The sequence below is a fragment of the Caloenas nicobarica genome, chromosome Z, assembly GCF_036013445.1.
Source record: "Caloenas nicobarica isolate bCalNic1 chromosome Z, bCalNic1.hap1, whole genome shotgun sequence".
NCBI lineage: Eukaryota > Metazoa > Chordata > Aves > Columbiformes > Columbidae > Caloenas > Caloenas nicobarica.
This window is the reverse complement of record NC_088284.1, coordinates 98,890,594-98,903,023: the sequence shown is the minus strand read 5'-3', so window position 1 is coordinate 98,903,023 and position 12,430 is coordinate 98,890,594. Positions and strand designations below refer to the sequence as shown.

The following is a 12,430-nucleotide window of genomic DNA, read 5'->3' as shown; positions in this document are numbered from 1 at the left end:
CCTGCTTCAGTTGTCCCCACAGGGCCTGTCCCTGGGGGACAGCACCGCAGGACATAAGCCCATCCTTCCCAGGGCTGGAGGGGTAAGTCAGCCACATGTAGGTACTCCCTGGTAGCTGTCTGCCATGTCATTGTGTGTGTCTGCCTTTGAGGCACTAGTCAGGAGCTGCTTGTGTATCTCCGTGTTGGGAGCCGATTGCCGACATCACCGTAACCCAGCCTGGGTCTTGGTTGCCCCGTGGTGCAGCCAGAAATGCCAGGACACCATGAGAAGGCAGCCCTGTTCAAACAGATGTGACCTGCAGCTGAGGCAAGGGCAGGGCCACTTGTCCCAGACTGGGAAAGGCACTGAGCATGTGTCCTCCAGGCTCTTGTCTCTGCTGCAGCCCCCCTACAGTGCTCTGCTCATCCACCTGACCCCAAACCCGGACCCCCCAGTCCTGCCAGCAGCCCCCATCCTGGAGCTGCTTTCTTGGCAGTTTATGGCTCTGCTTGTCCCCTCTCCTGGGCCAGCGCTGCCCTGTGCACGCTCCAGCTCTATTTCCCAGCCCTCCAGGGACCCAAACCTGTAGCTTTGTTCTGCTCGTGACCAAACCCAGGGCTTGGACCCAGGTCTCCACAGCATTAACCCAGTGTGCCGCCAGCCGCAGAGCACACAGCAGTCGAGAATATTTTATCCAGGATAATCCCTAGCCTGGGAGCAAGGCAGAGACTGTTCTTGTTCAAACACAGGGAAATGTGAAGCCTAAACCGCTTGGCACTTTGACACTCCAGAGCCAGACACACTGGCGTGTTCCTATTGCAGCCTAAGCCAGGGCTCGTGCGAACCCTGCCCAGCGGCCGGGCCACCTCCCCACTGCCCAGCGGGGTCACAGTGTCCAAATGCACCCCGGAGAAGGGCTGTTGGTGGCTGCAGGGTCCATCCTGCCCCTCCTGAAGTTAAGAGGAGTTTTGACAGCACATTTGCACGGCTATGGCTGAGTGGGGTTATTGCCAGGACGTGGGCAGGCTGGGGCTGCTCAGGTGTGTGTCTGGGTGGGAAGAAGGGCCAGGCAGGAGATCATTGCGTGCCTCAGTTTCCCTTTTGCAGTGCTCCTATGGACACAGCTCTGATGGCATGGGCTGCTTTTTTTAGTAAGGAGAAAGCACGTACAGTTATGCTGTGTCCTCCACATCTTACCTTTCCAAAACCAGACCATTCACATTTTTGTGTGTTTAATTTACTGCCTGACATGAGGCATGAAGATGTGGCTTTTTTTAACAACCAGCTTTGCAGATGGGCTGAGGTGGACACCGGCTGGGCTTGCCAAAGGCAGCTCGGCAAAGCCAGGTGGGGCTGGGAAGGTGGCTCATGTGCCAAGGGCTGCCTGCTTGTCCAGGACATGCGAGAAAGTGGCTTTGTGGCACTGTTCTCTGAAGAACCTCCACGTGGCATTGCATGAAGAGGGCAGAGCACCAGGCAGGGTCTCAGCACCTTTTTGACAATGTGGCAGGATTGCATCCACATCCCGTCCTCCCACTTCAAGGTGCTGGCAATGGCAGGAATTTCCAAGGGCAGCACTTCTTTCCACCTGAGTGGGGCCAGACCCATTTGTGGTGTCCCCACATTTGATGTGCCAGCCCCTTTCCTTCCCCCAGCAGCTCTCGTGGGATTTGTGCTCCAGAGAGGGACGTTCTCTGGGAAAGGGCATCGCTCACATCTTCTCCTGCATCCTCCCATGTCCAAATCCCAGCCAAACCACCTCCTGCTTGGTGGCACTGCTGATTTGCTTGGCAGACGACAAACACCCTCTACTCTCATCACCTCCACCCCTTAATTAATAGCACAGATTGTTTAATCTGAGGCTTCAGTGGGTGCCACGTTGGGCAGAAGTTGTTTTCGTGCACTCGGTGCCACTCATGAGTGTTTGGGGAGCTCAGCGCACTGAGAAAAAGTAATTAAAAGTGAACAGCGTTAATGCTGTACCTGGTCAGTCTGGAGGCCCCTCTTGCCACTGTGTTTGTAAAAATTAAATGCTTCTTATTAGCAGCGCGGCAGAGATCTGTAATACGCGGGGACAGAAAGGCAGGGATGGATGGAGTTGGTGTCAGGGCAGCAATTGCTTATCATGCCTTATCTGGGAATATGAAACTGTATTGCATGACATCCAGAGGCAGGCTGAATAGATATGCCAATTCATCTCGAGCCCGGGCTTTGACAAGCTAGACTGCCCTTGTTGAAAGGCATCAGTCAAACAAGAGCTGCTGGCTGCTTTTCCCTTTCTTATACTTTCTCTCGCTCCTGCGCTCCCTCTCCCTCTCTCACTGCCTCCCCTCCCTCCGCCTTTTTTTTTTCTAAGCTTTTTCCACACAAAATTGAAAAGCTTTGGAAATAATAATAATAAAAGCCCCCCAAACTAATACCGTTTTAAGTACACCTCCCTCCCTCCCCAAATGGGATTGATAAGGAACCCCAGTGTATGAAGGCATGTTTAGATAACATTGAGAATATTATGGCAAGTGAGAGAAAGTAGGGGGAAAAGCTTCCTGCCGCGTCTAAGCCGGGAAAGGCGACGGCACCCTGGCTAATACGAGTGTTTAATATTTGATGTGTTGGGATAAAGCAGGATCACCTTCGAATTGAATTGAGTGTCAGAATGAGAATCTATTACTGAAATTCTTGTGTGATTTGACAGCAAAGCAGACGATGTTATTCTTCACTAGTTACCGCAATCTTCTCCCCTACATCACTTAAATATTTTTTTCTTCGCTTGAGTAAACACACATTATCCCTTTTTTTTCCCACTCCTTTCCTTTTCTCTCTCCCTCTTTTATACTTATTTTTAAATTTTTTTTTCTTAAATCAAACCTGCCTTTCACAGGGCTGATGGAGTAGATTGTTATTTCTTTATTTGTCCTATTAAATGGAATTCCTGATCGTTTAATCCTGCTTTTGTAAGTGATTTAAAAATACTTGAAAAGCCGTGAATGCGGCAGCACTTCTGACTAAACTGCTTAAAAGGAACACATTACACCTGGGTTTAGCTCCTGCCTCCTGACAGCCTGCAAAGGTGGCAGGATCCAGCGCTGCCGGGGCTGAGCCGTCCCGGGCTCTGTGTCTCCGTCCTGCTGGACCAGCTTTCCTCCTCCATCCCTCCCCTGCAGCAGAGGAGCTCCACCGCTGCCAGCCAGGGCTTGGCAAGCTGCTTATTCATTACCTGCCTCTTCTTTAATTGCATTCAGCCCTGATCCAGCAGCCTTGCTGCTAAATGATCTGGTGGTGGGTTCGAGCCTTACTTGTCATTAGATTTGCCTTGTGTTGTGCCAGAAAGTCTGCATGGCGAGAAATCCCAGCAAGAAACATCCACATGCGATCCTTGAAGTGGGCTTCAGGTGATGTGCAATTAAAATAGGATGTTGAGGGACCACGCTGGAGTCCCCGGTGTCCTGGGTGCCATGTGGGGCTGGCCTCAAAGACACCCACAGCCCCAAAACCTTACAGTGTGGCACTGAGAACATTTTAAGCTGTGTTTAAAAGCCCACTTGGTCGTAGGCATGACCCCTTTTTTTTTCCCACCATACAAACTAATACAAAACCTTGACACCCCATCATGGCAGCAGCGGAATGAGGGAAGTTAGAGGGAAGCACTTATTTTGGGTGGACATGGTGCACAGCTGATATGACAGGAGGAGAAGGATGCCTTTATGTCGCAGTAATTTTTCCATTGCAAAAATGCCAGGGGGATTGACTCCGATCGGCAGCTGCTGTGCCCAGCCTGAGCTTGGGGGAGCACAGCCGGGCCCGCCACTTCCCGAAGCCGAGCGCAGGTGGGGACATCCCTTGGATCTCTTTCTGTCAGTTTTTCTCAGGCATGTTTTTTTAAATTCTTAATGGAAACTTTCAGGAAGAAAAACACCATTTTTAAAAATTCCTTAGTACCCACTCTTCAGCATCTTCTCAAACCACTGAGCCCCTTTGCTCCTGGGAGGATTTTTTCCAAAAGGAAGTATTTTCTCCCTGCCTGAAAGTGTCCATATTAATATTAAAATTACAATTAGCGGGTGAAACATTTAAAACCTCGTGATGGGACATGAAAAATTACAGGGTTGCCAGGCTGGGCAGAGCAGGAGGAGGCTCTGTGCTGGTCCTGGCAGTTCTTGCTGCCATGGTTTGTGGACACGCGTGTGCTGTTGTAGAGCACTGAGTCCCACTTGTGGTGCAGCGCCAGCAGCTTTGGTAGAGGGCAGAGGGGCTGGGGACCAGCCAAGCAGGTCACAGCATCGGCATCTTTGGGAATGACGGAGCTGGCTCTGTCGTCGTTGTCACCTTGTCCTAGCAGAGCTCCAGCAGCTCCGTGAGGACCAGCCCCATCCCTCCCTGTGCGTGTGGGAGGGATTTGTGGGGCTCCCCGTGGAAGTGAGTGTCCTGGCCTCTGTGCAGGTGCTCTGTTTACATGATGGGGGACATTAAATCTTGCCTTAATGTGACTGCCGAACACCAGTTTTTGTGAAGTGTGCCGGGCACTTCCCCATAAATAAATGATGAAGCATTATTCAGTCCACTTAGATCAATACATCAGCTTGACAAGTTCCAGTTCTGGGAATTTTTCTGACCCCCTGGAACATCTTCTCTGCAGCTGTGCTGCTGATAAACCGCAGTATGTAGCCCAAACGAGCTCCAGGGAGCAGAGCATCAGGACCTGGCTGTGTTGGCGCTGCGAGCTCTCCGGCCCTGTTGCTGGGGACAGGGGCTGATTTGCACTGGGATTGCAGCAAGGGCAGATAGGGCAAACTCGGTGCTACCCATGTTCTTTCCCTGCACGCAGCACCATGGCACTTCCCAGCCTCGCTGGTGTGCCGTCCGTATGCTCCTGTCTCAGCCGAGAGGACTGACTTTGAGCCCCAGCACTCCTAAAAGTGGTCCATGGAGCTCTTGTTTCCAGGCTCTTCACAAACTGAGGCAGATGCATCGTGGCCACCAGGAAATCTGTGACTTGGTGCAGCAGGAGAATGATCTCAGACTCTTTGCTGTATTATAAAGCCAGCCCCAGATGCTGTAATTCTGCACACACAGCATCTCCCTGCCCCAGGCTGCTGGACACTGTCTTATCCCCTAGTAGCTCCCCACTTCTGTTTTTTGCATTTTCTGTGGGTTATGTGAAGTACAGGTTACCTAAGGACCGACCCCCCATACTGGCACCTTTAACAAAGTGTGGATTATCTGTGGTGCTGGCTCTGTGCATGGAAACACAGTATGTTCCTAATCTGCTGCCATTAGCTCACATTTATCACAGGAGTCTCTGCTTACCTTTGATTTGAGATCCCTACATCAGGGACCCAGGGTGGTATTTGTCTGTGAACTGCTGTGTATGCCTATGGGATTGTGTAAGTAAATAAATATAATTAATAATCATCTGACTTCAGAGCAGCATTGGCAGGGAGGTAAATGTAGCCTTCATAGAATTACAAACAAAATCAGGAGAAAGGGAGACCTTTCTAAGAGCTGGTTTGAATGGAAATAATTGTGTTCAAGCTGCTTGAAAATTATTCTGCAAACTTCGTTTGAGTTTTTTTTAGCAGATCAGAGGCATTGAGTTTGTTTCTAAATCAGAATTTTGACCAAAACCATTTAAAAATAGCTTTTTAAAAAAGATGCCTGCGTTTTTTATCAATTAAGAGGCAGATAAAATGCCAGGGGTCCTGGCCCTGCTTCAGTGTCTGACCTAGAAGGGAACAACCCAGTCCCTGCAACACCGCGACTGAAGCAGAGGGAGGGACAAATCAAAATGATTCCTGGTAAAGAGGGTTTCATGGCATTTTTTAAAATCCTTCAGCTTGCAAGCAAACCAGGGGCATCCCAGACTTTCTCACGGTTTGCTGTAGGGATAAGCACTGAAGGGGCATGGATCTGTGCCACCGCCAGCAGCCGTGCGGGGCTGGAGTGATGGAGCAGCCAGCAGAAGAGCGGCTGCGATGGCACCAGTTTGCCGGTGGCTGCGATGGCACCAGTTTCCCGGCGGCTGCGGCGATCCGGGGGCCACAGCCACCCCGGCGGGCTGGGGAGCCCCGCACCAGGGAGCCTCCACCACTTCTCGCCTGGTTTTAACAGTCAGAAGAAGAACTTTCCTGTTTAAAGATTAAACGTTGTCTTTAAATATTAAACGGCAAAGCTCCTCGCTCTTGATTGTGTGGCTGCTGCCGGCAGGCGGCTCAGAATTGCCAATTTTAATTGAAAAACTTTGTTTTCCATTGCAGCCCGGTGATGGCTCCTCCTCCCGTGTGGGCTGCCTGGCCTCTCCCCTGCCCTGCCGTCACCTCTGCCTGCATTTCCCTCTGCATGCAGCAAAGTGACGGTCCCTGCCAGCCCCCAAGTGTGAGCAGCCTCGTCTGGGACTGATCAATGCCCCTGGCACTTCCTTCCAAAACCCCAGGAAAAACAATTAAAACCTGATCGATCCAGCAGGCAGCTTTGAATATGCATAAGTGCACACTTGACCTTCAGTGGTCAGGCCAGCTTCCACCCCGGCTGCTTAGCTAGTTTGCTCAGGTATTGCTGCTGTACTGAATGACCTTGGTTAGGAAAGCAAAACGCGATGTAGAGATGGGCCCAGTGCTGATCCTGGAGCCGGGGCACGCACTGACCGCGGCTGCTGCTGCGGGGCCAGGGGAGGCAGGCGGAGGTTGGCACTGGTGCCCAGCCGTCAGGAGCTTTCCAGAGCTGTCCCCGGGGCTTTCCCGGGATCCTGCCAGCCTCCCACTGTGCTCCCTCCATTGCTCCTGGCTGGGATCCGAGGGATGTGTCTGGGCTGGGAAGGCAGCCTGTGATGTGGTAGCTCAGAGCCTGCCTTGCCCCGGCCTCCCTCCCCGTCCTTCGCATCCTCCCCCAAAGTGTGTGGGGACACCCCTTCCCCAGGGATGGCCCCCGCTGCTATTGACCCCAGGCCTGGATCTGCTGGTGCTGAGCATGGGGACCTTCCTGTGGTGTACCTGCGCTTGCTCTTTGGGACGGAGCCCAGGAGAGGGAGCCACACGCGGAGCTGCTGCCGCCATCACCCAGAGCCACCCAGCAGGTGGGTGGGGGGGTCCCATCCTGCACCCCAACTCCCCGGCTCCCCCCTGCCCCGCAGCTGGCCAGCCTGCATCCCAGCCATGGTGACAGAGATCCCAGAGCATGTTTGTTGAACGCAAAGGAAACCTCCCCATTGTGTACACAAAGTGTAAGTTCAGTGAATTATGCATAGACTTAATTAGGAGTTTTAATTGCTAATCATCTCCCAACAGGATTAGCAATGCTGTCTATTAATTATCTGCGGAGCCCTCTGTTTTGCTAAGGCAGGAGTAACAAAGCAGCATGAATGGTTACGCAGGGCAGTAATAAATTAACTCCCTGAAGCCCCGTTGCTCCCAGGGGGATGCCAGCGGTGGGGGCCAACCCTGCCCACGCTGGGCAGAGCAGCAGGTAGTGGGGGCAGAGGGACCGGCAGCACGTCCCCATGGCAGGCAGGGGGCGGTGGGCTGGCGGGGGGGATCGCTAAGCTCCACTCGCCCTGTTCAACCGTTTCCCACTGCAGAGAGCATCTCCCCCGGCGTTTGCAGCCTGCGGAGGGTGTCGGCAGTGCCCTGCCGCGCCGTGGCTGCGGTTAGCGATGATCCCCGCTGCAGGAGGGAGATAGGGGCTGCTGGATTGACCTGATCTCATCTGGGGACAATGGCCCTCACGGCAGCAGAGATAGCGCCGGCATGAGCGACGCTAAGCCCACGCGCCCTTCTTACTGCTCACAATGCGGCGCTGAGCTTAATTCCTCAAGATGAAGAAGATACGTGGCTGTCAGGCTGTAATTACAGCCGTGCGTGTGACATGGGGGCCTGGCTGCTTTCACGTTTGCGTTGTCTGGTGGGGTTTTATGCCACTCGGGTTCCCAGCTGCCTCGCTCTTGCTGGGAGCCCTGCCCGAGGACGTGGCAGGGATGGAGCAGGCTCCCTCCGGCCAGGCTGCGGGCTCTGTGCGGTGGGGTGAGCAGTGCTGGCTCCCAGTGCGGTTTCTCCCAGTGATGGAGAGCCGTGAGGCAACTGGATGGACAGGAGAGGGAAAGCTGGGAGAACTGTGCTTGTTGGACGGGAAGGGGCAACCCCGGGACAAGTGGGATGAACTCACAGCCCCCAGCTTGCTCCAGCATGGCGAAGGTGGCCTCAGGTGATGCCAATCTGGCACGGTGCCCAGCAAACCCCGTGAGGGTTGTCACCTGGACGAGGCTTGGGGACAGGCCCTTGTCACCTCTTCTCTGAGGAGCATCAGGTGGGACAGACCAGGGTGAGGGTGCTTTGTGCAGGTGGCTCCAGGAGAACTGCTGTGAGGGCGATGCCCGCGTCCACACTGAACACAGCTGAACGCAGACCCATGCCGGCCCTGGGAGCAGCCAGGCCTAGGCGAGCACAGCTGGCAGTGAGGTTCTCCCACAAAAACGTGTCTGCGCGTGGGCTGTGCAACTGCTCTGACCCTCTGCTTCTCTCTTCCAGGCATACAGCTTTGCCATGGGGAGTTGGCCAAAGAACGGGCTCTTAGACATGAACAAAGGACTGAACCTACAGCACATAGGAAGGCCTCACAGCGGGATAGGTGAGTGATGCCGCCCTGCGCCTTTCCTGTCCCCACAGCTGCTGCTCCAGGCTGGTGGGACGTGCCTCAGTTCCAAGAGCTGGTCCAGGCTGGGGAGCCAAGAGCCAGCCAAAGGGCTGCAGGGCCTCTGGCTGGTGGAAGGGACGAAGATGTGTCAGGGCAGGATGGGGACTCAGGATGAGCTCTCTGTTCTTGGCACATCCCAGTCTGCCAACTACACCTGCCCATCCCTCTGGCTGCGGAACTGCTCCTCCCCTTGGTCACTCTGGCAGCACTCAAGCTGGGGGTGGATATGGGCAGCACCAGGGCTTGTGCGGTGCCTGGAGCGCAGGGCAGGGGTCCCTGGGCTGGATGGGATGCTCTCCCTGTCAGGCCAGGCCTCCAGCTGCTCTGGATGCTGCATTGGCCCTTGGAAAGTAGGCTCTGCCAGGCAGCACAGCCTCGGACGCTGGCTGGAAACACACTGCAGAGTGAAGACGCGTGGCTCCAGCTGGAGAATTGGATCATCATCCCATTTGCTTCACATGTGTGATGAGTTTCACGGTCCCTCAGCCTGCCCTAAGATAAACACCTGAGACTACCATGCACAGTGGCAGAGCTCCGTGTTTCCCTTAGCTTCTCCACAGCAGGGATCAAAGTGATACGAGGAGGGAGACCTGGCCCGGGACACTGAGGCCATATATCTGCCTGATGCTTAAGGCCAGGGGCACAGAGCTGGGGCAGCAGCAGGCTGCAGTGTGGGCAGGAGCTCAGATTTACTGGGCTGTAGGCATGGCTGTAGCTCAGGGCTGCGTCATTCTTGCCTGTCATGTGTCCGTGTGGGGCGTTGGATCATCTCTTGGAGACCACTAGTCAGGTGTTCCCTCTGACTCCCAGCCCTTCATCCACGGTGACTTGTGAGCATTAAAGTTTGAAAGGAGGTAAGATTTACTTGGAAAAGTCACCGGCTACCTGGGCCTTGAGGAAGCTGTTTAATATCGTTTCAAGACTCTAACCATTAAACTCTCCAATCAATCCAAGTTAAGGAGATGAATTATTTAAAGCTCACCAGCTTTTAATTAGCAAGCTCCTTTTGAACTATGGATCTGGTTGCATTATTGACAGAGGTAGCATTAAAATTTGCTTCCTTGCCTGGGAGCAGATTTGCCTTGCTTGTGTGTTGTGTTGAGAGGATCACGGGGAGGGAGCGGGGACTGCAGGAGCTGTGTGTGTGTGTCCTGTCTGGGAGCTTGGGGCTTTTCTAGAGTCTCCTGGGGGATGCAGGGTTGGTTTTTGCCTCGTCTTCCCTCATTTTACGGCAAGAGCTCTCTATTGCTGTCATCTCTTACTCTGACAGAGCGTCCCCAGCTTTGGAGTATCATCTATCTGCTGTTGGTTTCTGCACGTGTTTATGTCAGTGCTGTTGTCTTGCACAGATGTCTCTGCCTGATGGAGTTCAGAGAGATGCTGTTCCTGTCCCTCCCCGCTCCAGTCCTTTAGGAGAGTTTAGCTACTTCATTTCTGCCAAATGCTTCTCCATTTCTCCCTCCTGGGAGAAGGCCCAGGGCGATGCTGGTGTCTGGAAACATGCCTTGCCTGGCATTTTGTCAGGGCACCACCCTCATGGACTTCTGGCAACTTCATTTCCCAGCCTGCTGGCTTTTCAGGTCCTAATCATGGATCAAGCGTTGGCTCTAGCGACAGCCCAAGAGGTCCCCAGGCCAAGGGCCAAGGAGGGGCTTCTCACTGCAGAGATAGGCTGGACCGGTGTCCTTGGGTCCAGCCTTGCTGCCTCATCCTGGAGCAAGTGTCGTTTCTCTACAGCCGTGTCCCCTCCCAGGTCAGCCACTGAGACTGGGACAATTGCTGATGGTCACCTTGTGACCTGAGCAGTCCCCATCACTCTCCTTCTTCATGCTCTCAACTACTCTTGCTCCAGGGCTGAGAGAAGCCATCCCTTTCCCTGCCCAGTGCTGCCCTCCCGTTCCCTCCCTGCTGAAAGGAGCCTGAGGTCGGTGTAACCAGGGTCAACCTCTGATTTTCATGGCAGTCGTGGGTTGCTGATGTCCAGAAGTCTGCAAACCAAAGAGGGCTGAGGAGCAGAAGGCAACACGTTCACCAGCCGCAGGGGTTTCACGAACACCGTGCTGTGCAGCAGAGCCTCCGCACGGCCCCTATCCCAGCAGCGTGGCGAGCCGTCTGGGGGGATGCAGGCAGTCCTGTGAAGCCTCAGCTTGCTTATGCAGGGATGTGCAACATGGATATTTCCCTTCAAACCTGACAGAAAAATTGCAGTGGATGGCCCCTTGTTTATGCAAACAATTTGCAAGGAATTTTGCTGTCTCGCCTGATCGGTTGTGTATTGCTTTGTTTTCAAATCACTCTCTGATTCACTGGCTCAGCAGATACCTGCTCCAAATCCCTGCACTTGGCATGCTCTGGGACCAGTCCCGCTCCATGCTTCATCTCCTTTCCTTTGTCTTGTTCAAAATCCAGGGAGTTCAGGGCACTCGACACCCTGCACGGCGAGGCCAGATTCTGGATGGTAACTTCACCTTTCTCAGAGCACAGTGGTGTCTCAAACCACATCCCTGGGACATACAGCGGGTCATACCCAGCAGCAAGCTGCTGAACAGGGCTCGCGTTCTGGCTTTCATCTGGTTTCTACCCACAAGCAAGTGAGCTGAACATCTTGTCGAGGGCTTAGGAAAGTGTTTTGCATCATTAAATACACCAAAGTGTCTGCATACACTGAAATACAGCTGCCTTGGGGTGGGACGGGTGCAGGTCTGGTGCAGTTGTTTTCTTGGGAGGGGAAAGGTAAAGGAAGGGGGGAAATGTCAGTATTTCAGCTTGCTGGGAAGTGCCAGGCAGAATAAGGAGGTAGGAAAGTCCTGTTCCAGAGAATGAGGATGCAGGAAATCTGTGGAAGATGGGATGAGGAGACAAACTTGTTGTACCTACCTTCCTTCCTTCTTTCCTTCCTTCCTTCTTTCCTTCCTTCCTTCCTTCCTTCCTTCCTTCCTTCCTTCCTCTCTCTTTCTCTCTTTCTCTCTCTCTTTCTTTCTCTCCTTCTTTCTCTCTCTCTCTCTTTCTTTCTCTCTTTCTCTCCTTGGGTTGGTATTTCAGCTCTAAGGATTCTCTCTGGGCTGAATGTGGCTCTGAGGACCAGAGAGGACTTTTTTCTGCAGCTTCCATCTCTTCTCAAACATGGATTAAATGTGCATCAGCTCTAGCATGGGCTGTAGGATCTTGGGGTGAGGAACTTCTTTTTGTGTGGTGTTTTCTTGGCCCTCAACAAAACGAAGTTGAGTCTTGCCAAGAAGTTAGTCATCTAACGGGCTTGTGCTCGTTGCAGTTCTTAAAACACGTGTTTGAGGTGCTGCTTGCCAAAAGAGAGCTGCAGCTTGTAATGGGGCTCTTGTCTCTCTCACGCAAAGACCAGTGTGCACAGGCTCCACGCCAGCAGAGCCACGTTCTTGCATTGGGGTCTCTCCACTGAGTTTCAGAAACTGATGTAAATCAGAAGGATTGAAATCCCAGGCTGTAGTTGTGATTTAAATGCGGCAGCAGGGCACCTGGATTCAGTAATTGATTTTTTTTCTATCTTTTGCATTTCTTGTTTTGTTTTGTTTTCATCTGTTTCCCTAAAAAAGGTCAAGTTTTACTGATCAGTACCTATTTAACTAAGTGCAGCTTTCCCTACCACTGCCCAGTTATTAAATCTGGTTATTCTTTTATTCACTGAATGTCCTGTATTTGCTACATTTATTTTGATTGATTATGTAATATGATATGCCTTTAGTCTTAGTTTTTAGATATTTGTTACATTAGAAAAAAGGTGAATAACTATTTG

At 52.8% G+C, this 12,430-nt stretch overlaps 1 protein-coding gene across 1 annotated transcript in view; it reads left to right on the top strand.

The window, feature by feature from the left end:
* ERI3 (ERI1 exoribonuclease family member 3) overlaps positions 1-12,430 on the top strand; it is a 131,851-nt gene that overhangs the window by 86,162 nt on the left and 33,259 nt on the right. The window contains exon 7 of the mRNA XM_065656150.1: positions 8,496-8,595. Within this exon, the coding sequence (XP_065512222.1) occupies positions 8,496-8,595 (100 nt within the window). The remainder of the gene's footprint in view (positions 1-8,495; positions 8,596-12,430) is intronic.